General features: G+C 42.7%; 2 protein-coding genes across 7 annotated transcripts in view; one reads left to right on the forward strand and one right to left on the reverse strand.

The window, feature by feature from the left end:
• Positions 1–7586, reverse strand: part of SNX1 (sorting nexin 1) — a 43731-nt gene extending 36145 nt beyond the window's left edge. The window contains exon 1 of the mRNA XM_080659652.1: positions 7230–7586. Within this exon, the coding sequence (XP_080515778.1) occupies positions 7230–7382 (153 nt within the window). The 5' untranslated portion in view covers positions 7383–7586. The remainder of the gene's footprint in view (positions 1–7229) is intronic.
• A 1590-nt stretch (positions 7587–9176) lies between these two features.
• The window catches only part of CIAO2A (cytosolic iron-sulfur assembly component 2A), a 30354-nt gene continuing 14425 nt past the window's right edge, over positions 9177–25105 (forward strand). For 2 of the 6 annotated variants that reach the window (XR_013960259.1, XR_013960260.1), the window contains exons 1-4: positions 9177–9440; positions 17423–17587; positions 20926–20975; positions 22235–23103. Coding sequence is in view for 2 of the 6 variants with exons in the window: in XM_080662173.1 (XP_080518299.1) it covers positions 9317–9440; positions 17423–17587; positions 20926–20975 (339 nt within the window). In the remaining 4 variants the exon portion in view is untranslated. The remainder of the gene's footprint in view (positions 9441–17422; positions 17588–20925; positions 20976–22234; positions 23104–25105) is intronic. The other 4 variants (XR_013960261.1, XR_013960262.1, XM_080662173.1 and 1 more) reach the window with 2 other exon arrangements.

Below are 25105 nucleotides of genomic sequence, written 5' to 3' on the forward strand. Positions count from 1 at the left end.
TACCCCTTTTGCGCCTTAAGGAGTTAAAGTAGGGGCTCTTATTCTGAGGTCCATGAGCCACAGAATTCAGAAGGGATCTATAAACTTAGATGGGAATAAAACAACAACTTCATTTTCATTAACCTCTAACTGAAATTCAGCATTTTCTTCAATTATAAAAATAAGCAATAAGCCATAATAGTAATAGCAGTATCTGAGAATTTAATAGAAATTAGATATTTTATAGTTGTTATAAACTTCAAAATATCATTTATGCCCATCTCTACTTAAAAATATTAGTTATTAGACCTATCCCTAGATCTTATTATTTAAAGCATTAAAAAGCACATGTTACTAAAACAAAATTGTTTTAATATTTTGATAATTGCAGTTTGTTGTAATTGGTTTCCTTTGTAATCTTAAGTATTTTATACACTTAAAGACATTATTCTGATAATATATCCATAGGCTTCACTGGATTGCTGATGGGTCCATGACACAAAAAAGATAAAGAATATCTGATGTAAAGGAACTAATGAAAATAGTAGAGGAGGAGCTGGGTGAGGAAAATGACCCTGAAGCTAACCATTGAACGAGGTAAGGAAAACCATGAGCAAGCCCATTAGGGACCTCAAAGTGAAAGGGCATACACACCATGATTTACCAAAATTTAGCTACTGAACTTTCTGCTGAATTCTCTGTTGTAATTTTCCTACTGTACTTTTAGGTCTCAAATTACTATAACTTAGAAGGGCCTAGAAAACTGAAGGATCAGAGCACTAATGGGTACATTAACTTCTAAATTGAAAAAGCAAACCCAGTTCAAATCTGTTCTGAAAGCAGAATGAAGGCCCAGCTGTCCATTTGACTAAGCAAAAGTATAAGAAAAAGTTGAGCAACAGGCTTTTCCTGGAGATGAGATACTTCATGGCTACTTGCTCTAATAACTATTCACTACTCATGATTTATTTATGCCAACAGTTACTCAAGAGTACTGAGAAGTTTTGAGGACCAAGGGAGAGAAATTAGTGCTCTTTTTCCTTTCTCCCCTCCCAACGGAAGAAATCACGAAGAACACTCATCAGATACCTCAACACTTGAGTAAGCAAAGGGCAGCAACTCGCTATAGAAACCAGACATCAGCCCTAACCGGTTTGGCTCAGTGGACAGAGCATCAGCCTGCGGACTCAAAGGTCCCAGGTTCGATTCCGGTCAAGGGCATGTACCTTGGTTGCGGGCACATCCCCAGTAGGAGGTGTGCAGGAGGCAGCTGATTGATGTTTCTCTCTCATCAATGTTTCTAACTTTCTCTCTCTATCCCTTCCTCTCTGTAAAAAATCAATAAAATATATTTAAAAAAAAAAAAAAGAAAAGAAACCAGACATCAACTGTCTCTCATAAGCTCCAAACTTGAATTTTTTATATTTTTTAATTTGGGGTCTTATTAGTCATTGTTAAAAGTCTTCTCATACCCTACTTCCTCCAAAAGGCTTTTGTAACTATGTTTATTTGCTTTTCCTCCATTATCCTGAAAACTAGGTTAACTACTAGTATAAATTTATGATCAAGAAACTGAAGAATCTATGTACTTCAGGAAAACCTAAACTTTTAAAAAGTAAAACTTGTCTACAATTTGAGCTGAGCATTAAAATGAATCTTTGGATATAACACCAATTGCTGATTTTTTTCAAAAATATTTGTATCAGACTTGTGTGAAAAATGTGGTATTTACTTATGACTTTTATTTAACCAGAGCTGACTACCTGTGATGATGTTAGCTCCAAAAATAAGTGTTTGAAACAATATGCCTACAGAAAATACTATACACAAAAAGAAAGAGAAAATAAAGAAAAAAAATATTATACCCTATTGCAGTGGTAGGCAAACCGCAGCTCGCAAGCTGAGGTTTGCCGCTCTGTTGACTAATGAGTTTGCCGACCACTGCCCTAGAGGAACACTTACCCATGACTATATTTACTAATATAAGTTGTAAATGATTATACCTTATTACATTAACTAAAGAACTTAAGCAATAAACCTTTGTTTAAGATTATTATTATGTAGCCCTGGCCAGGTAGCTCAGTTGGTTGGAGCAGTGGTCGGCAAACTGCGGCTCAGTTGACCAATGAGTTTGCCGACCACTGACCTACACTCTTGATTCCAATAATTACAGGCTGTTGTTGTTCCTTGTGATTAAGCCGTTAGAGCATCATCCTGATATGCAAAGGTTTTGGGTTTGATCCCTGGTCAAGGTACATTCAAGAATCAACCAATGAATGCATAAATAAGTGCAACAACAAACTGATGTCTCTGCCTCTCTGTCTCTCTCTAAAATCTATTTAAAAATTACTATTATGGCCCTAACTGGTTTGGCTCAGTGGATAGAGCGTAGGCCTGCAGACTCAAGGGTCTCAGGTTCGATTCCGGTCGGGGGCATGTACCTTGGTTGCGGGCACATCCCCAGTGGGGGTTGTGCAGGAGGCAGCTGATCGATGTTTCTCTCTCATCGATGTTTCTAACTCTCTATCCCTCTCCCTTCCTCTCTGTAAAAATCAATAAAATATATTTTAAAAAAATTACTATTATGTAGATTAACTTTCGCTGGTTAAGAACAGAGAAGGGATAGTATCAAGAAATTTACTATATAGTATACCTTTGAGAACAGTCATCATATATTTCATAGAACAGAAAATTAAGGTATTAATCATCAATCTCCTTAGGGCATTTAATAAAATTACCAAATTCTGTCCACAGATATAAATAAGTTATCCTATAAGCACTCAAATGGGAAATAAACTGGTCTTTAAAAAGAGCTGAGAGGGGATTGCAAAATGGTGCAACTGCTATGGAAAACAGCATGGAGGTTCCTAAAAAAATTAAAAATAGAACTACCCTATGATTCAGCAATCCCATTTCTGGGTATATATTCAAAAGAATTGGAAAGCAGAGTCTTGAGGAGATTTTTGCACATTCATATTCACAAGAGCCAAGAGGTAGAAGCAACCCAAATGTCCATCGAAGATGAACTGATAAATAGGTGGAATATATACAGATATGACGGAATACTCTTCATCCTTAAAAAGGAAATTCTGATGCATGTTACAACACAAATAAACCTTGAGGATATTATGCTTAGTAAAATAAACCAGTCACAAAAAGACAAATACTGCATGGTCCACTTATATGAGGTTATCTAAAGTAATCAAATTCATAGAAACAGAAAGTAAAATGGTAGTTACTAGAAAGTAGAGGGAGAGGGAAAAGGGGAAATGTTTTAATGAGAATAGTTTCAGAAATGCAAGATGAAAAAGTTCTGGAGATACGTTTCACAAAAATGTGAATATAGCCCTAGCCAGTTTGGCACAGTGGATAGAGCGTTGGCCTGCGAACCAAAAGGTCCCAGGTTTGATTCCGGTCAAGGGCACATGCCTGGGTTGTGGGTTTGATCCCCAGTGGGGGACTTGCAGGAGGCAGCCGATCCATGGTTCTCTCTCATCATGGATGTTTCTATCTCTCCTTCCCTCTTCCTTCCTCCCTGAAATCAATAAAAAATAATAATAATAAAATAAAAAGAATTAAGAGAGCCAAAAGAATGGCTCCAATTTAGTCTCCAGTTTTATTAGAGAAAAAATTAATCCTATCCCAGAACTAAGAATGTTTTAACTAAAAAGATACATATTTGGATTCAGGTCCACATAAAAAATTCAGATTACAATATTTAGAATTTTAGACCTTTTTATTCAGAGGCCCACAAAGTAGGAGGCAGAAAGAAGATAAGGTCTTACATATTTGTAAGAATCAGACTTTCCACGTGCTGGTTTTCAGTCTTAATGCAATGACTTCAGATTTATTTTAATAATTCTTTTAACTCCAGTTTCTCCTTGTAGATTCTGAGATGCATTATTATCATGGGCTGCCCTTTTGATTATAAATCAAATCACACTTTTATTACTGTATTAACAAAGCCTCTTGGGCTGTAAAAGAGAGCAGATGGGATGATTAACAGCAGCAGCTGTTACATCAATGTTCAGGAAATTACACACATAAGTGAGTTTTAAAGTTTACATGCCTTAGCTTTTCAATTCTTTTTTTTAAAAAAATATATTTTATTGATTTTTTACAGAGAGGAAGAGAGAGGGATAGAGAGCTAGAAACATCAATGAGAGAGAAACACCGATCAGCTGCCTCCTGCATACCCCCTCCTGGGGATGTGCCCGCAACCAAAGCACATGACCCTGACTGGAATCGAACCTGGGACCCCTCAGTCCGCAGGCTGACGCTCTATCCACTGAGCCAAACCGGTTAGGGCCTTTTCAATTCTTTAATGCTCCTCTCTTTGCCTCCAACATGCAACAAAACACAATATGAAGATAAACTTAAATCAGTAAGATGTCTACTTTGATGACTTCTAGCTAAGCAAATCAACTTTACTAGTTTGATTTTGACAAAATATGTTAGTCATTTAGAATGAATTTAACTTTGTAATCCATTATTAGATTTTAGTGGATTTTTTTATTCTTTAATTTTAGTTTACAAAATGCTCAATTGTTTAACGTGCTTTACAGGTACATATTCTAATTCAATCTTCATAAAGAATTGTGGAGGTAAATACCATTATTATTCACATTTTACAGGTGAGGGAATTGTACAGAGTAATTAAGTTCCTTGTCCAAGGTTAAGCTAGCAAATAACAGAGCCTGGATTTAAATGAGACTTCAAAGCCAGTGCTTCTAATTACTTTCTTCTTCAGTGTTGTTCCTTAAGATACAGAATCAATGCAGTCTCCTATCTTTTCACATTGGCTCACAACTAAAGCATGTATTGAAATATAATTTGTATTAAATGGCTATTTAAGTAGAAATTCACAGATAGGGGTCTTGGCTTCCTGAAGATTAACAGCAGAAAAGGCAGCTCAAAAAATGGCTTACAAGTAGCATTTTAGTTTCCTCAGCAAGTAATTTTTCCTAAATTAAAATCTGAAATATAATTATGCTTTATGTGGTACAAAAAGGCCATTCTAACCTCCTCCTTTTCCCCTTAGCTGGAAATTAGGCGAAGTATTTTTAGTCTTTTAAGAGAGAAGTATTGATGCATCTGTACAGTAATCTGGTTAGATCAAATCATAGCCTCTTGAACTTTTTAAGGTAACTCTAGAAAATAACTCCTCACCCTCCCAGGGTCCTTTTTTTTTTTTTTTAAAAAAAAGTCATCATTTGTCTATATGATTAATCACTTTCAGTGCCAGAGTTTCTATTTTGAGATATCAGTCTAAATATCTACCACCCCAGGAGCTATTCACCATGGTGTATGGGAGAATTACTAAAGGAATAGACTAAAGATATGTATCAAATGGGCTACAGAAAGACTAAATTAGCAGTAAGAGTTATTTCTCAGAATAAGAGACTTCACTAAACAGTTTGAGCTGTTATATTAACATCAGCAAATGCTTTCTTTTTTTTTTAAATTAAAAAAAGAAATCCTCATCCAAGGATATGTTTTCATTGATTCTAGAGAGAGAGGAAGGGAGAGGGGAGAGAGAAACATTGATGTGAGAGAGACACATTGATTGGCTGCTGTACATGTGAACTTGCAACCTGGGTATGTGCGCTGAATGGGAATCAAACCTGAGACCCTTTGGTACATGGTATGAAGCTTTAACCAACTAAGCCACACTGGCCTTGGCAGCAAATGCTTTTTGAGCTGGAATTATGGACTCAATTCCTGAACACAGTATGGGGAAAATTCTAATGATTGTCATATAAGATATTCCCAAGAAACTTAACCTTTTTCTGATATTGGGGAGGAACAAATTTTCCTCTACCTTCAAGGTTCTTTTGGCTGGTCAAATATATATGAGACATAGTGCAACAGAAAACAACCAAATTTAATATGTACAGGAACCCCTGCATACACGAGAGAGTCAGAGACCCCACATGCAGATAAAGTTCAGAGACAGAAAACGAACATGGGTATGTAAGACATCCTAGGGATGAGGCAAGGTGTCTTGGGGGCTTCAAAGGGTCTTTGCAGGATGATAAGAGCAGATGCTTAGTAAACAGAGGTTTGTCCTGCCCTATACATAAATCTAAAGAGATAGTTATCTCTGATAATCTGCGCCTATAGGGAAGGCCCCTAATTCAAGTTATTTTAGGAAGGGGCAGAAATTTCTTTTGAGCCAGAGGCTAAAGTTGCTTTTAGCTCAAAAAAATCTGCATACCACGGAGGCACATCTTGGGGTGACTTGTTCTGAACCCTCATACTGACATATGAGACAAGCTCCAACTGTTTCAAACACATACTGCATAAAGAATGTAAAGCTGTTTTATTACTTAGTCACTCATATACTGAGTAGTTACTCTGAAGAGAAGCATTATCCAGGACAGATACATAAATTTGCAGACCTAAATGCTGAAGATGTTTTCAACCTGGTAAGAACTATACCAAGTGGTATGGGTCAATATTCTTATAGAAAAGTCCAAAACATCTCCACTAGTACTAGAACTGATAACTGATTTCCACATTTCACATACAAAGATTAGTTTTTCCCAATTCTGAACTCTTATTAGAAACCTGGATATCACTATGGTAAACACCATTTCCTCTTCACATTTACAGATTTGCTCCCACAAAGATACTTAGGCCTTTAACACATCCCTTTAAAAGAGACAAAGCTTGTGGCATATGTAGAGATTTATCTGGCAGGCCCCTTTTTTCAAACGACCTCTGGCAGAATTTTCCTAGAGATCAGGAGTCAACCTAACTCATAAAATAAACCAAGATCCAGAAAGATCCTTTGGTAATTAAAGGTAAGTGTTGAGCTAAGAAAAGGATTTGTGGGCGGATCACTATCCTGGGCCACTTCAGATAACATTATTCATCCTCGGAGCAGTAGGCGAGAGAAAGTCTGCGCCCCATGCACTTCCCTTGTCCTATTAAATGAGCCCTGCAGACAATGACCAGCAAACAGCTCCGTGAGTCCGTGGGGTCACTACAAGGCAGGGCCAAATGCGGCTCCTCGCAGTCAGGGACTTCAACCGAGAAGCCACCACACCCCTCACTTCTTTTCACTGTCCGTCCAGAGGCCGGGATGCCACGCTCTACGCCCGGCGTTCATCTAGCGCCCCCAAGCCACGACTACTGTCACCAACGCCGGTCCCACTCTGCCCAGCCTCCCCGACCCTCACTTAGCCTGTCGTCCCTTTTGGGGCGCCCGCCCGCCCCCCTGGCCGCCCTAAAGGGTGCGAACTCACCGCCGCGCCTGTGAAAATATCCTCCCCCTCAGTGTCGCTGTCCCCAGCCTCGGGTTCTGAACCCCCGGCCGCCCCCTCGGACTCCGGCTCCAGGCCGGGGAAAGGCGGAGGAAGTCTTTCCGAAGCGCTACAGCCACCACCACCCGACGCCATCTTCCTCCACCCGCGGCGGAAGCCGCAACAACAACTTTATAGAGAGAAAGCGCCGCGAGCAAATCGTTCCAGCGGAGCGAGGAGTGGGATGGCCATTACCAGCCCCCGCGGAACGCGCCGGGGCGGGGGCCTAGGTATTGGGGGCGGGGCTTACGCGCTGGGGGCGGGCGCGGGGCTGGCTCACCGCTCCCGCCCAGCAAATCTGATCCCTGGATCACAGTGCTGAGTTCTTAAACCAAGAGAGCTAAGGGGCAGAAAAGGAGGGGCCAGGCTTCTTAAGGAGATGTCGTCTGGATAAAGGTGTCTGAAAACTTATACATGCCACCTACCCGTGCCAGGCATAGTGCCCTCATAGAGCTTCAATAAGTACTTTTGACTCAGGTCTCTGAACAGATTGCAGTAAAGTCTTGCCATGTATTCTTTGGACAACATTTAGTTAATTCAAGAAATATGTATTGAGCATCTACTGTGTGCCTGGCACCGTGCTATACATCTGAGACACAGAAATAAAGAAGCTCCTGGCCGACTAGGCGCTGCAGGGCATGTAAATGAACAACTCAACAGGTTTAGTGCTATAATTTGCTGTGCCAGCACCGTAAAAGAGATCATCAATTCTATTTGTTGAAGTCAGGAGGCCTCACAGAGGAAATGAAACCTCAGTGTCCTAAATCTGGTTGCAAGGAAGTTAGGATTCTCTCAATTGCTGTGGAGTATGTGAAGTGAAAGAGGGAAATTATTAAACTCTGAATAAAGTTTTCTTGGGACTTAAACAATTCACTGGCTGTCTGGTGGGTCTAAGGTCTAAATCAGCTAGATAAGTGGGATAGTTTATTGTGGGATAATTCTGCAAGATAATCCTGACTTTCTTCTCAATAGAGATGATAAAAAAAACTTGGTATCGCCTTTCACAAAAGGTTTAGTTTGTTTCTAATTGCAAATTCCTCAACATCAGAGGTTGGCTCCCTCATAGATCTGTTAGCTGCTGGAATGCAGGGGCCCTGTCCAATCCTTGACGCCTACAGACCAAGTCTGGCAAATTAAATACCCAATAAATGTTTGCGATTTGATAGGAGGGATGGATGGATAAAACTCTAACATCAACCTTGTTACTCGCAGCCATCAAGGCCACGAACGCCAGAGGACTTAGGACATCCTTTTTAGGATGGTGATCTCCAAGGTCGCTATTGGATGCACTAGACACAGGGAAAGCTCTCCTTAGTTGTCTTTGAAGACAATTGGCAAAAATATTCAGTCTGTAGTGGGTAGTTGTGCTGGCCTAAATCCCTATGAGACGAGAAAATAAAAAACGCCCTCCCGTCCCCCAGCCACATCTAACCATCCTTCACTGGACACCCAGGACATCCTGTTTCACAGCCAGGGAAACTCACTTCCGGCCTAAAGAAGTAAAATTTCCCTTGGAGAAATAACAGTAGGAGTCTCCGTTGCACACGCTCCTCCAGGACTAGATATCAAGATCTCCTTTCCCCTACCTCTTCAGGATTCATCTTTAGTCATCCTTAGTTTACAGAGGGCGCTGAGTGAGGAAATCAGTAGTGGATAATAGACAGTTACATGCCTACTCCCTTCCCCAGCTGAGACTACATGTCCCAGAACACAGCTGTCTTCCGAAGAAAACGGCCCATACGTCCCAGCATGCAATGCGCCTCGCGTGCGGCGAGGAATTTTTTTTTTTCCCCCTCTCCAGTCTCGCGGAAACCGAGCAAAGCATGATGGGGTTTGTGGTCCTTGTGGTTTGCGCCTTTCCCTTGGTCCCCCGCGCTACTCTATCCGGACCCGCCCATTCCTTGCTCCCCTGGACACTTTTAGGTTGGTCTTGGCCCGTTTGAAGACCAGGAAGTTGATAAATCGCGAGGCCGGCCGCTGAAAGACGGCGGCTCGGGTGGGACAGTCGCCAGGGATGGCGGAGCGTGAGGATGAAGCGGGTGTCGGGGCTGCTCTCCTGGACGCTGAGCAGGGTCCTGTGGCTCTCGGGCCTCTTTGAGCGGGGAGCTGACCGGCAGCCCCGGATCATGGAAGAGAAAGCGCTAGAGGTTTATGGTAATTAATTTTATCTAGGGCAGTATTTGGTGTTATACGTGGAGGCTGTGGGTAACGAGGGCCTCACATGGGGCCTGGGAGTGGCGACTCGGGCTTTTGCCGGATCCTCTGGGGAGCGTGGGAAGCATTTTCTTCGGGGTTTTAAGTCACGCGGCAGTATGGGTCTTTCTAGGACCTGGGCTCTTCCTAAAGCTGGGCAAGCCAATTCTGGAAGTCTGCAACGCTTCATTTCCCTTGTCTGCCCCCTGCCCTAGTGGCAGAGCTGGCACCGAGGGTGCTTGATTAGGAAGCAAGCTGGCCTGGTTGCACTCCTTGAGCCTCTTTCCTATCCCTGACACGCGCTCCTGCTACCTTTGAGGGCGCTGATGTGTGACTGCCAAGTTGGGGACTGGCCCAAGGTCACAGCCACTTATTTGTACTGCAAAGGCAATAGGGAGAGGTCCCCAAGAGAAGAGGACGAGATAGATTCCTCGTAGCCAGTTTTCGAACTTAACACAGCCAAACCTGGAATGCAAAAAAAGAGAACACACACACACACACACACTTCTCTTTTTAACCTCTGGGGCCATCTTCATTGTACAGGTGAGGAAACAAACGTTTAGAGTGGCTACACAACTACCTGGAGGTCACACTGCTAGTAAGGAAAAAGGGTAAAGCCCATGTCTTCTGATTCCAAATTTAGTGCACTTTCCACCACTTCACAATTGCCTTATGACTATTCTTTTAGTATTGTTTTTGAAAACTAAAAAGAGTGGATCTAACTAACGTTCAGAGATTCCTGCTGACTGAGGGTAAAGAAAGAACCATAAGAATAAAAATATAATATAGTAAGGATTATAGGCTAGGAGAAGGAAGCTCGGGATGGAAATAACCTTTGGAGCTGGTCTAGTTTACCATTCTCTTGCCAGAGGCAGGACCTAATCAACCTACCTAGATGATTGACAGGATGGAATGACCTCCAGGAAGCTGATGGATACTTTTTTGTCCTGTCAGGTCTCTATCTACAGTTGTTAGTGACAGCAGGGCACTGGGGACACAACTTTGGAAGAGAGATGATTTTTGGCTTCAAACTGACATTGAGGGGGACAAATATTTATATTAATATATATATATATTATGCAGTAGAAGGCCATAGACCTGAGAGATACAGAAATTCAGAGGAAAACCCTAACTGGTTTGGCTCAGTGGATAGAACGTTGGCCTGTGGGCTGCAGAGTCCCAGGTTCGATTCCAGTCAAGGGCATGTACCTTGGTTGTGGGCACATCCCCAGTGGGGAGTGTGCAGGAGGCAGCTGAATCAATGTTTCTCACTGATGTTTCTAACTCTATCCCTCTCCCTTCCTTTCTGAAAAAAATCAATAAAATATATTAAAATAGAGGAAGGAGAGATACCATTTCTGATTGGGAGATACCATTTCTGATTTGGGATCTGGAAAGACTTTAAGGAGAAAGAATCACTTGAGTTGGGCCTTGAAGAATTAGGATCTGGACATATAGAGGGTAGAGGGCATACTAAACAGAAGAAACTAGAGCAAAAGAATGGGGGTGAGAAAGTGGCATGTTTGGGGAATGGCAGATAGGTGGATAGGATAGAGTTTGTGGTTAAAAGTGGTATGGTTAAAAATTGTTTTGGATAGCAGGTTGGAATTGGATACTGAAGGTTTATATATAAATGATTTTTTTTTTGTATAACAATTTCTTTAATGACAAAATCTATATCATAAATGAAGATTTTAATATCAGTCCAGAACCATAGAAGAATTTTATTCAGGGGAGTAATGTGAGGAGAACAACATTGCTTTCTTTCTAAAAATAAGTCCAAATCTCTCAAATCACTAGAAAACTGGAGATGTTTAATAAAGGGGGAGATTTAATTTCAGGGTTAAGTAACATATAAAAAATATAATGCAGCCTGTATAAACGAGCCTTACAGGAAAAAGGCCTAGGATGAAGGGCAGCAAAATCCCTTTCAAAAACCTTGTTTCCCTGAGCTCCATGATGACACAGCCTTGTGAAGGAGAAGCTGTGTACTCTTTTTCCTGCCTCTATTTTCAAATTCTGTTTCTAATCAAGTGATAAGCCCAGGAGTTGCTATGGAGGAAGTAAATTTGATTGATTTGTTTTTCCCAGCTGTATTTCTGATGGCAGAGGTGCCATACTAGTAAATAATAGAACAAAATCTCAGGCTTGAGAACATCAAGCCCATTCTCTGAACTCCCTCTGCTTCTGTCCTTTCTATTTCACCATTTCTCTTTATCATTCTTTTTTTTTCTGTGTCTTTCTGTACAACCTCGGAGTAAGAAGAAAATCTGTTCTCTTCCAAGGCCAATGCAGGTTCCCACATCCTTGGTCTCACTCCTGCTTATTTTACCAGTCTCTCTACATCCCCTCAAATTTTCAGTGTCTCTTCCTCTTTTTGATTCTTTTCTTTGGACTCTAAAACATACTCAAGTTTCCCTTATCCTTGTCATTGTTCTAGCTTTTTCTAAACCCGATGTCCCTTTTCTGCCCTTCCCTTCCCTGCCAATGTTATAGAACTACACTTTCAGTTCCCACCCACTTCCCCTTTTGCAAGCTGGCTTCTGCCTTCATCTTTACTGAAACTGCTTTCTTACAGTTGATCTCCTGGGTGACAAACAAAGACCTGTTTTAGCTCTTTGTCAACCTGAATTTTTCTGCAGCATTTGATGATGTTAACCACCCCTGTCTTCCCTTCTCTGCTTCTTGTTTTTCTTTCTCCTGATGCTAAATTAGGTGTTTTCACAGATCTATCCTTGGGTCTCTTACGTTAATGATTCTCAACCTGGACTACGTATAATAACCTGAAGAATTTCTTAAAGTCTCAATGCCCGGGCCATACTAAACAGAATATCTGGTGGTAGGGGTCAGTTATTAGTTGTTTGTTTTTAGTCTTTATTGTTGAGAGTATTACAAATGTCCCCTTTCCTCCCCTCCATTGCCCCGCTCCACCCAGTTCCCACCCCACTCCAGGCCTTTACCACCCTATTGTCTGTGTCCATAGGAAATACATTTATGCGTATAAGATCTTTAGTTAATCTCTCCACACCCCTACCCCGCTTCCCTCTGAGATTTGTCAGTCTGTTCCGTGTTTCCATGCCTCTGGTTCTACGTTATTCATCAGTGTAATTTGCTCATTAGATTTCTTGTTTGTTTATTTTGATTTTTAGATTCAATTGTTGATATATGTATTTATTGCCATTTTATTGTTCATAATTTCTTCTTCCTCTTAAAGAATACCCTTCAACATTTCATATAATACTGGTTTGGTGGTGATGAACTCCTTTAGCTTTTTCTTGTCTGTGAAGCTCTTTATCTGACCTTCAATTCTAAATGATAGCTTTGCTGAGTAAAGTAATCTTAGTTGCAGGTTCTTGCTTTGAATATTTCTTGCCACTCCTGGCCTGCAAAGTTTCTGTTGAGAAATCAGCTGACAGTCATATGGACGCTCCCCTGTAGATAGGCAACTGCTATTTTCTTGCTGCTTTTATGATTTTCTCTTTGTCTTTAACCCTTGGCATTTTAATTACTATGTGTCTTGGTATAGACCTCTTTGGGTTCCTCTTGTTTGGGACTCTCTGTGCTTCCTGGACTTGTAAGTCTATTTCACCGGGTAGGGAAGTTTTCTGTCATTATTTCTTCAAATATATATTTTCTTTTTTAAAAATATTTTTATTGATTTCAGAGAGGAGGAAGGAAGAGAGGGATAGAACTATCCTATATAATCCTATGTAATAAAAGGCTAATTTGCAAATTGTCCCCTTGGGAGTTCAACCAACCAGGAGTTGGACTGCTCGCTATGATGTGCACTGATCACTAAGGGGCAGTGCAGAACAAAGGAAGGCCCCAGCCGGCAGCTGGGGGAAAGAAGGCCCCGGTCAGCAGCCGGCAGCTGGGGAAAGGAAGGCCCCGGCCAGCAGCCAGTAGCCAGGGGAAGCAAGGCCCTGATAGGCCCTGATCGCCTACCAGGCCTAGAGACTCTACCTGTGCACGAATTTCGTGCACCAGACCTCTAGTCAATAATGAAAGAGAATAATTGATTGGCTGCCTCCTGCACGCCCCATACTGGGGATTGAGCCCCCAGCCTGGGCTTGTGCCCTGACCCAGAATCGAACTGTGACCTCCTGGTTCAGAGGTCCATGCTCAACCACTGAGCCATGCTGGCTGGGCTTCAAATAGGTTTTCAATGTCTTGCTCTCTCTCTTCTCCTTCTGGCACCCCCATAATGCAAATGTTGGTATACTTGAAGTTATCCCAGAGGCTCTTTACACTATCTTCATAATTTTTTTCTTCTTTTTGCTCTGCTGATTTGGGTGTTTTTTGCTTCCTCATATTCCAAATCATTGATTTGATTCTCAGAATCCTCTCCTCTACTATTGAATCCCTGTAAATCATTCTTTATTTCAGTTAGTGTATGCCTAATTTCTGACTGGTCCTTTCTCATGTCTTTAAAATTCTCGCTAAGATCCTTAAAAGTTTCACTGAGTCCTTTGAAGCTCTCATTAAGTCCCTTAAAGCTCTCATTAAGATCCTTGAGTAACCTTATAATCATTGTTTGCACTCTGTATCCAGTAGTTTGCTTGCTTCCATTTCTTTCATTTGTGACATGTTTCTTTGTCTCTGCATTTTGGCTGCTTTCTTGTGTTTGTTTTTATGTATTAGGTATCACTGCTATGTCTCCTGTGATTGGTAGAGTGGCCTTGTGTAGTAGGTGTCTTGTAGGGATCAGTGGCTCAGCCTCCCTAGTCACCAGAGCTGGGCACTCTAGGTGTATCCCTGTGTAGGCTGTGTGCATAGTCTTGTTGTAGTTGAGCCTTGATTGCTATTGGCGTCATTGGGAGGAATTGCCCTCCAGGCCAATTGGCTATGAGGACCAACTGCAATTACAGTGGAAGAGCTGCTGTGCAGGAGACACCCCTATGGAGCAGGACTTGCTTCAGTGGGGCTTTGGTGTTCACTGAGTCTGCCCCTGGAGTGTATTGCTTGTGATTATGTAGAATTGTAATCTGTTATGTTCTGAAGCTGTCCACCAGGTGCACTGGCTCTGAGTTCTCCCAGGAGATGCAAAGTTATTCACTGCCACCTGGCAGGAGCCATAGAGTGACCAGGAGATGGCTGCCACATGTGTAAGGCCCAGAAATGCCCAAGCTGAGGCCAAACAGTCTTGGGTCTCTTATTGATAGGTATGGAGCACACTGATGCCAGCTGCTGCTTGTTTGAGAGATTTTAGCAAAGTCTGAAGACTGAGCCAGGACAGGCCATCCATATGGAAAATTCACTACAAGCAGCTTGGGTGGGGCTGCAAATTGAATGGGGCGGAATCTCAGGGAATCAACAAGGTGAAGTGAGCAGTGTGAGCCAGGCTGATGGAAATTCAGATAGGGCGCCGCTCAGCTCTACGATGGTGGAGGTCCCAGCACAGGAACAATGATCCCTGTGAGCACCCCCATTTGGGAGAAAGCTACTCCTGAGTTCCTGCCCTGATGCCAGGCAATCCAGTTCCTCCCTGTATGTCTCTGGCTCCCCTCAGCACTGGAGCTCAGAGGAAGTGGGACCATATAAGTTTGTGTGCTAGACCTTTAAAAGGAACTGTGTAGGACTCTAGCAGCTTGTGGGTTGTCACTCAGTCACAATCCCTGCTGGTTTTTACAGCCTGAGGTTATGGGGACTTCGCTTTCTAGCTCTGGAGCCTTGGGCAGGAGGTCAAGTGTGGGGCTGGGATCCCTTGCTTCTCATGTGAGGCAGCAGAGATATCCCTCCCGATTAAAAAAATGCCACATGTGGGTGTCGGACCAGCCCGTTCCCTGCTTCTGCCCCTCCTACCAGTCTCTGTGTGCTTTCTTCTTTACTTCTCTAGTTGTAGGGCTTCCATTCAGCCAGCTTTCAGGCAGTTCTGAATGATGGTTGTTCTGTATTTTAGTTGTAATTTTTAAAAAAATATATTTTATTGATTTTTTACAGAGAAGAAGGGAGAGGGATAGAGAGTTAGAAACATCGATGAGAGAGAAACATCAATCAGCTGCCTCCTGCACACCTCCTACTGGGGATGTGCCCACAACCAAGGTACATGCCCTTGACCGGAATCGAACCTGGGACCCTTTAGTCCGCAGGCCGACGCTTTACCCACTGAGCCAAACCAGTTAGTGCTTTAGTTGTAATTTTGATGTGGTTGTGGGAGGCAGTAAGTACCACAGTTAATTATGCTACCATCTTGGTTCTCCTCTTGTTCTTCCATCAGTTTTTATTTTTTTAAAGGATTCCTGGTGATTCCATTGTTCAGCCAAGGTTGAAAACTACTGTTCTACTCATTCTTTCTTGTGAATCTCATAGGCTTAACAACCGCTCTAGCCTGATGCTCTCTCTTAAACCTTATGTCAAGTATGTGTTTACTGGAATGTACCACTGGTTTGCTCTTGAAGCAAAATCATGTATAAAATTAAAACTATTTGCCCCAGCCCCCAAATTTATTTATGTGTTCGCTGTTTTATTCTATCAGTGTTATCCCAGACACTTACACTTAAAATATGAGTCACCTCCCTGGCTGGGTGGCTCAGTTGATTGGAGCATTTTCCCGTGTACCAAAATGGTTGCAGGTTTGATTCTCCGTCAGGGCACATACCTAGGTTTCGGGTTCAATCCACATATGAGAGGCAACCAATTTATATATATATATATATATATATATATATATATATATAATCAATAAACATTGGGTGGATTTAAAGGAAAAATTGGAGTCATGTTCCTTTTCTCCCTTTCCTTCCCTTCTACATTTAACTTGTTGTCAAATTCTGTTGATTCTGCCACAGAAATTCTTCCTCTGTCTCCTGTCTGTCACCAATGTTACATGCCTGTTTTAGGCTTAACTTTTTCAGCTGGTATCCCTGACTCTGCTCTTTAGTTCTATGCCTATCAGCTAGTGAATGAGGTACAATTGATAGTGTAATGCTGTCCATGTCACTCCCTTGTTCAAAGCCTCTTGAAGTCATCCTGTTGTCTGTAGTAACCCCAAAAGATCCTTGATGGTTTGGCCTAAACTCTTACATCTCTTCATTTACTAGTATGCTGCGTTCCAGGCAAACTAAATTTCTGGTTCTTTACTTTCTTTCACCTTAAATATTGAATATTGAAATGTTACCTATTTTTATTTTTATTTTAAAATTATTTTTGTCAGATACAATAAAAAGTTTATTTGGAAAGTCACAGAGGTAGAAGAAGTGAGCTGTGGAAGAAGTGTGTCAGCTGAGCTGTGTGGGCTCAAGGAACAAGTTACAGAGGCAAATGATGGGCCCTTAGAGCTTAGGAGAGAGGGGTAAGGAAAATGTACCTGGGGGAAAGGGGTAGGGAAAGGTTTGGCGTGCTCCATAGAGAGAGCCGCTGAAATATTACCCGTTTTAAAGGCCTAATTCAGATTCCACTTCCACAAGTCCTGATGTTACATTCTCCTAAGCTAAACTTATTTCTTCCTCTTGAGTTGCTATAATGCTTTCCCATTTTTAAAAAAAAAAAAAATATTTCTTTATTGATTTCAGAGAGGAAGGAAGAGGTAGAGATAGAAACATCAATGATGAGAGAGAATCATTGATTGGCTGTCTCCTGCATGCCCCCCACTGGGGATTGAGCCCGCAACCCAGGCATGTGCCCTTGGCCAGAATCGAGCCTGGGACCCTTCAGTCCACAGGCCGATGCTCTATCCACTGAGCCAAACTGGCGAGGTCACTTACCCCATTCTTATATTCTCACTTCAATGTTGAATCCAAGACACTGAAATGATCTAATAACCAAGAAAACAGTTTTCTCAAAAGGAAAGTGGTAGTGGAAATTTCTGTCAGAAATATGGGGACTTGCTCTAGTATTTGCTTAAATATAAAGAAGAGTGTGCTTTTTGATTAAGATTGGCAAAATCATCCATATTTAGAATATTCATGTTTTTACATAATACCTTGCCTGTGATGATTCTTTAGATTTGATTCGAACTATCCGGGACCCAGAGAAGCCCAATACTTTGGAAGAACTGGAAGTGGTAACGGAAAGTTGTGTGGAGGTTCAGGAAATAAATGAAGAGGACTATTTGGTTATTATCAGATTCACGCCAACAGTACCTCATTGCTCTTTGGCAACTCTTATTGGTAAGGTTTTATATATGTATATATACTAGTGACCCAGTGCACGAAATTCATGCACATTAAAAGGGGATTAATTAGAGGAAATAATTTAATACTGCTATTTGCCCTTTCTCTATAATAGAAGTGTCAGAGATGAAAGAAAATTAGTAAAATGTATATGAAAACCTTTCTCCTGTCAGAGTCTGGGGCACACCACGGGACCCAGAGTCAAGTCCCCGCCCACCCACATGCGCCTCAAAATTGCGTGAGACCCAGACCCTGCCGCCTGCTCCCCCCCCCCCCCCCACTTGCACTGGGCTAGATCCAGACCCAGCCAGTCCCATCCTTGTCAAGCCCTGCTGGGCAGGGGGCATAGCCTCAGGTCCTCTGGCCCGGTGCCAGGAAGGAGGGCGTGGCCTGAGGTCCCCCCAGCCCAGATCAGGGTGGGGGGCGTGCCTTGAGGTCCTCCATCAAGCCCTGCCAGGTGGGGGACACTGCCTGAGATCCCCTGTCAAGCCCAGCCAGGCAGGGGGACACAGCCTCAGGTCCTCTGGCCCAGTGCTGGGTCGAGGGGTGCGGCCTGAGTTCCCCTGTGAAGCCCCACCAGGCAGGGGGTGCGGTCTGAGGTGCCACAGCCTGGTGCCGGGGTGGGGGGCACAGCCTGAAGTCCCCTGTCAAGCCCCACCTGGTGGGGGCGTGGCCTGAGGTCCCCTGGCCTGGCGCTGGGGCGGGGGGAGCAGCCTGAGGTTCCCTAGCCCAGCACCAGGACGGGAAGCGCACCTTGAGGTCCCCTGTCAAGCCCTGCCGGGTGGGGTGCGTGGCTTGAGGGCCCCTGTCAAGCCCCACGGGTGGGGGAGGGCGTAGCCTCCGGTCCCTGCTAATTGCTCATTAAGTCTCCTTATGGGAACTTGGCCTCAGCTGTGGGTACAGCCATCTTTGTGACGAAGTGATGGTTAATTAGCATATTCCCTTTTTATTAGATAGGATATATATATATATATACACATACACACACACACACACACACACACTAGAGGCCTGGTGCACGAAAACTCGTGCACTTGGGGGGGGTCCCTCAGCCTGGCCTGTGCCCTCTCGCAGTCTGGGACCCCTCAGGGGATATTCGACTGAAGGTTTAGGCCTGCTCCCCGGGGGATTGGGCCTAAGCTGGCCTTCAGATATCTCTCTGGCAGCCCGGGAGCCCTTGGGGGATGTCCGATTAACGGCTTAGGCCCGCTCCCCCTGGGCCATTAGTCAGACATCCTTAGCACTGTCGCGGAGGCGGGAGAGGCTCCCGCCACCGCCGCTGCACTGGCCAGCCATGAGCTGGCTTCTGGCTGAGCAACACTCCCCCTGTAGAAGTGCACTGACCACCAGGGGCCAGCTCCTGCATTAAGCGTCTGCCCCCTGGTGGTCAGTGCATGTCATAGCGACCGGTCATTCCTGGTTGTTCTGCGGTTAGGGTCAATTTGCATATTTCCCTTTTATTTTATAGGATTTTAAAATTCTGAATTCTTCTAGCTGATATTGACCCAAAGTAGCAATTAGCATGATGTATCATAACTTTATGGTTTACAGAGTATCGAACTTGCAACTTAGCTGTATGCTCTGACTGGGAATCGAAACCACAACTTTTTTGGTATATAGGTCATTGCTCCAAACAACTGAGCCACTTGGCCAGGTCTTCATTCCTTATTTTGAGGTGGGGGAGAAGTGGAACATTGGCACTACGGGTCTGTTCCAAGCCCAGTTTTAATTTACAAATTAAAATTTTTAATTTACTGGAAAAAATTATAGAACCATGTCTTGGCATTAGGGTGATAAACTGAACTTCAGAGGAACTAGTTTTAGGGAAACAACTTTGTACCTTGTAGGCATAGACTAGGATTCCAACTTTGAGAGGTTTCTTGTGCTCCTTTTTAAGTGCCTCTTACGTGTTTTTAAATTTTTATGTAGCCTGGCCTGTTGTGGGCATTCAGTAGAGTTTAAAGTAGTGAATTGATTTTTGTTTAAAGGCAAATTGATATAATAGAAAGGTCCTGGGCTTTGCAGTAGTCTTGGATTCCAGTCCCAACTCTGCCACTTTATTAGCTCATTGACCTTGGGCAAGTTACATTGTGACCTTGGTTTCATAATTTGTGGAGTGGAATTGATAATACTTAACTTACTGGATTATCATAAGGAATACGTAAGACTATATCTATATTAAAGTTGCTAGCATGGTGTGAGGCTCAGTGGAGACCTACAATGGATTGAGCCAAAGCTGTTTTCAGGTACTGTATTATATGGAGACTAGTGAAATTTGTGCACATTAAAAGGGGATTAATTAGAAGAAATAATTTAATATTGCTATTTGCTCTTTCTCTATAATAGAAGTGTCAGAGATGAAAGAAAATTAGTAAAATGTATATGAAAACCTTCCTCCTGTCAGAGTCTGGGGCGCGCTGCGGGACCCAGAGTCAAGTCCCCGCCCACCCACATGCACCTCAAAATCGCGTGAGACCCAGACCCAGCCAGCCCCCCCCCCCCCCCAATTGGGCTAGATCCAGACCCGGCCAGTCCCACCCTTGTCAAGCCCTGCCAGGCCGGGGGCGTAGCCTCAGGTCCCCAGGCCCGGTGCCAGGACGGGGTGTGTGGCCTGAGGTCCCCCAGCCCAGACCGGGGCCGGGGGCGTGCCTTGAGGTCCTCCATCAAGCCCTGCCAGGTGGGGGACATGGCCTGAGATCTCCTGTCAAGCCCCACTGGGTGGGGGGCATGGCCTGAGGTCCCCCGTCAAGCCCCGCCAGGCGGGGATGCGCAGCCTCAGGTCCCCCATCAAGCCCCACTGGGCGGGGGCGCGGCCTGAGTTCCCCCGACCCAGCACTGGGGGTGCACCTTGAGATCCCCTGTCAAGCCCCGCTGGGTAGGGGGCATGGCCTGAGGTCCCCTGTCCAGCCCAGCCAGGCAGGGGGGCGCGGCCTCAGGTCCTCTGGCCCAGTGCTGGGGTGGGGGACGCAGCCTGAAGTCCCCTGTCAAGCCCCACCTGGTGGGGGGTGCGGCCTGAGATCCCATGGCCTGGAGCTGGGGCGGGGGGAGCAGCCTGAGGTCCCCTAGCCCAGCACCAGGACGGGAATCGCACCTTGAGGTCCCCTGTCAAGCCCTGCCAGGTGGGGGAGGGCATAGCCTCAGGTCCCTGCTGATTGCTTGTTAAGGCTCCTTATGGGAACTTGGCCTCAGCTGTGGGTGCAACCATCTTTGTGATGGAGTGATGGTCAATTAGCATATTCCCTCTTTATTAGATAGGATGCCTAAGCACAGGTGTATGCTTTTTCAAGAACTGGTAAGAAGGGATAATTGGGGCTTTTTTTTTTTTCTCTCCACAGGGCTGTGCTTAAGAGTAAAACTTCAGCGGTGTTTACCATTTAAACATAAGGTAAGGAAGATGTTTTTGTTGTTATTTTATAACAGTTTTATTGAGATTTAATTCAAATTATACAATTCACCTATGTAAAGTGTACAGTTTAATAGTTTTTAGTATATTCACTGAATTGTGCAAAATCACTATTAATTTTGGAACATTATCATCATCCCAATGAGAAACCCTGTACTGATAGCAGTCATTCTCCATTTCTCCCAAACTCTCCCCCATCCCTAGGCAACCACTGATCTACTTTTTATCTCTAGATTTGCCTATTCTGGGTGCTTCATTTAAATGGAATTATATAATTTGTGGTCTTTTAAGACTGGCTTCTTTCTCATGAAATAATATTTTCAAGGCTCTCACCAGGTAGCTCAGTTTGGGTAGAGCATCATCCCAATACACCAAGTTTGTGAGTTCAATCTCAGTCAGGGCACATACAAGAATCATCCAATGAATGCATACATAAGGGGAACAACAAATCAGTGTTTCTCTCTTTCTCTCCAAAATCAATAAAATAAAAACATATTTTCAGAATTTATCTATGTTGTAATATGTATCAGTATTTCATTTCTTTTTATAGCCTTATACTATTCCATTATGTGGGTATACCACATTCTATTTATTTATCAGTTGGTAGACATTTGGGCAGTTTCCATTTTTCATATATTATGAATAATGCTGCTATGAACATTTGTGTACAAGTTTATGTGTGGTCATATGTTCCCATTTGTTTTCCACCTAAGGAGTAAAATTAGTGGATCATATGGTAACTATATTAAACCTTTGAGAAACTGCCAGACTGTTTTCCACAGCTGCTCCATCATTTCACATTTTCAAAAGCAGTGTATGAGAGTTCTGATTTCTCCACATCCTCACCAATACTTGTATTTTTCATTATAGCTATCTTACTGGGTTGAAGTGATAGCTCATTGAGGTTTTGATATGCATTTCCCTGGTAGCTAATAATATTGAATATTTTTTCATGTGCAAAAAATTTTAAACCAAGTAAAAGCCACATAAAAAGGGCCACAAGAAACCTCTCAAGAGCTCCTATACATGGAGCCACATTCCTTGGTCCTCCCACCCTCTCCCTCAGGGCACCCCTCCCCCCTGGGGAAAAAAATCCATCCCAAGTCACTGGAACCAGAGGGAGGTTTCCTCGCACCCTCAGGGCCCGAGGGAGGTTTCCTCGCACCCTCAGGGAGATGAGCTTTCAACAGTTCCCTCTTCCCCTGTCCCCTCCCCTGCTCCCACCCCTTCTCCGAGTGCAGGTCCCTTTAAGGCGACAGCGCCTTCTCTGGCGCCTTCTCCGGTGCCTTCTCCAGGTCAGACTACCAGCAGCGACCACTGGAGCATGGCGGACATCGGGAGCATGGCGGATGCAGACCTGTTTATGGAATGTGAGGAGGAGGAGCTGGAGCCATGGCAGAAAATCAGTGATGTCATTGAGGATTCTGAAGTTGAAGATTATAATTCAGTGGATGAAACTACTACAGTTTCTGAGAGCCAGCAGCCAGTCTCAGCTCCAGTGCCCATTGCTCTCTATGCTTCTGTTGTTAAGCACAGTGGAGCACAGAACAGCGATGGTACAAAGAGGACTCTTGTCAGACTAATTGTCGAGGACAATCCCCAAATAAAGCGTCGTCGTCGATATAATATGCCTGAAGACCAAGAATTGCCACCATATGTTTCTCCCTCCGAAAGAAGGCGACGTCGTCTACAGAATATGTCTGAAGAAGAACGATTGGCACAACGTAACTCTGAAGCTGAAAGAAGCCGGCGTCGTCGACAGAATATGTCTGAAGAACAACGATTGGCACAACGTACCTCTGCAGCCGAAAGAAAGCGACGTCGTCTACAGAATATGTCTGAAGAACAACGATTGGCACAACGTACTTCGGAAGCCGAAAGAAGCCGGCGTCGTCGACAGAATATGTCTGAAGAACAACGATTGGCACAACGTACCTCTGCAGCCGAAAGAAAACGACGTCGTCTACAGAATATGTCTGAAGAACAACGATTGGCACAACGTACCTCTGAAGCCGAAAGAAGCCGGCGTCGTCGACAGAAAATGTATGAAGAACAGTCATCGACAAGTACTACCAGTAGTGGTAGGAACTGCCTTCATAGCGAAAATGAGGTAAATGAGGATACAATTATCGAACACAGTTGTGGTGGAATGTAACACATGTGGTGTTACATGTCAATTTTGCCTATCCCTAAATTTCTCTGATGAAATGGAGTTATATGTTGCTTTCTCTCGAGTTCGAAGAGCATGTGACGTTAAAGTTGTAAATACTTCATCACAAGGGAAATTAGTCAAGCACTCTGAAAGTGTTTTTACTCTTAATGTGGTATACAGGGAGATATTAGAATAAGTTTAATCAATTTATCAGTCATTGTTTTTATCGATTTTTTTATATTATGTTTTTGTTGTTTTTATCTTTTTGTTGTTTTCATATGTCTTTGTTGTTATGTTATTGTTTATTGAATTTATATATTATTTTCATGTACATTTTACTAATTTTCTTTCATCTTTGACACAGAGAAAGGGTGAATAGCGATATTAAAATATTTCTTCTAATTAATTTCCTTTCAATGTGCATGAATCTGTGCACCAGGCCACTAGTATTGAAATATTTATAGGTGAAATGATATGATCTAGAACTTGTTTCAGAATAATATGGGCACTAGTAGGTGGGTGGAAGGTATAGATGAAACATGATTGGCTAATTATTGAAACTCAGTGATGGTACATGGGATTCATTATAGTGTTCTATTTTTATATATATTTTAACTTTCCCATAATCAAACATTTAAATTTAAAATATATATAGTCAGTAAGTTGCCAGTATAGTTATCATAGATATAACTTGTTGGAATTTTTTATCTGTCAACCTCTGTAATCACTACTCTGCTGGCCTAGTAACTGTAAGGGTCTAGTCCACTATTGGGCTCTCAGTTTCTCAGAGACTGTGGGACAAACCACTGTTGGCCCATTAATAGCCACCTATATACCCACTCTGCTGGTTTTGCTATGTAGCTAACTGCAGTGACTCCATTTGTCAAGTTGAACATACAGTTCAGAGGAGTCCATCTTATTCGGTGATTTGAGGTCAAAAGGTTTAGGCAATATTTGCTTTTATCTTTGATTTAAGTATATTGGCTCCCCCAAATTTTCTATCTGGTTTTAGAATATTTGTAAGTTAGAAAATACAGTATTGAGAATTTTTTAGCCAAATGTAGTATATAGAGGACTTAAAAACATTTACAAAATTGCTTTTCTCACAAATGAAAAAGAATGTAAAATATTTCAATAACAATTAGCCAAGTTTATTAGTATGTACTTATTAATATTTATTTATGAATGAATCATTACCTTATTAAGTCATCATTTTTACTTAATGCTGTTGACCAGGTCTTTTCTTTATCAATCTTGATGACATAAAGAGAAAGAAGGCAGCCTATCAATCTCTGTGTTTCCATACCTAAGACCATGGTTGTTTAGAGAGTCTTTTGCATTTCTGAGATTTGACTCACTAGGAAGAGATGCCATTCTTTTTTCTTTTTTAAATACATTTTTATTTATTTCAGAGAGGAGGGTGGAGAGAGAGAGAGAGAGAGAAGCATCAATGATGAGAAAGAATCATTGTTTGGCTGCCTCCTGTGTGCCCCACATTGAGGATCGAGCCTGCAACCCAGGCATGTGCCTTGATTGGGGAATTGAACCATGACCTCTTGTTTCATAGGTCGATGCTCAAACCCTGAGCCACGCTGGCCGGGTGAGATGTCATTCTTTAAAGTCTGTACTTGCTGAGTTAATGCTTATTGATGAATATTCCTCTTATAAAAAAAAAAAATAGGTGGTGGGGGCGAGCCAGAAGGGGTCAATGGGGGGAAAAAGGGGATATATGTAATATTTTCAACAATATATTTTTTTTTAAGTAAGGTGGTTTAGCAGCAAATTACATTCTGACAAAATAGGTGTTACCTAGTTAAAATATGGTGTTCTTGTTTTTTGTTTTAAGAAAAACATGTTATTTTATTTGTAAGAAAAAAAAAAGTTATATGTTATTTTGTTTTGCTGAAAAAAGAAAAGAAGAAACCTCTCAAGTTTAGAATCTTTTATTCTTGCAAGGTAC

This window comes from Plecotus auritus (genome assembly GCF_963455305.1).
Source record: "Plecotus auritus genome assembly, chromosome: 1".
Taxonomy (NCBI): domain Eukaryota; kingdom Metazoa; phylum Chordata; class Mammalia; order Chiroptera; family Vespertilionidae; genus Plecotus; species Plecotus auritus.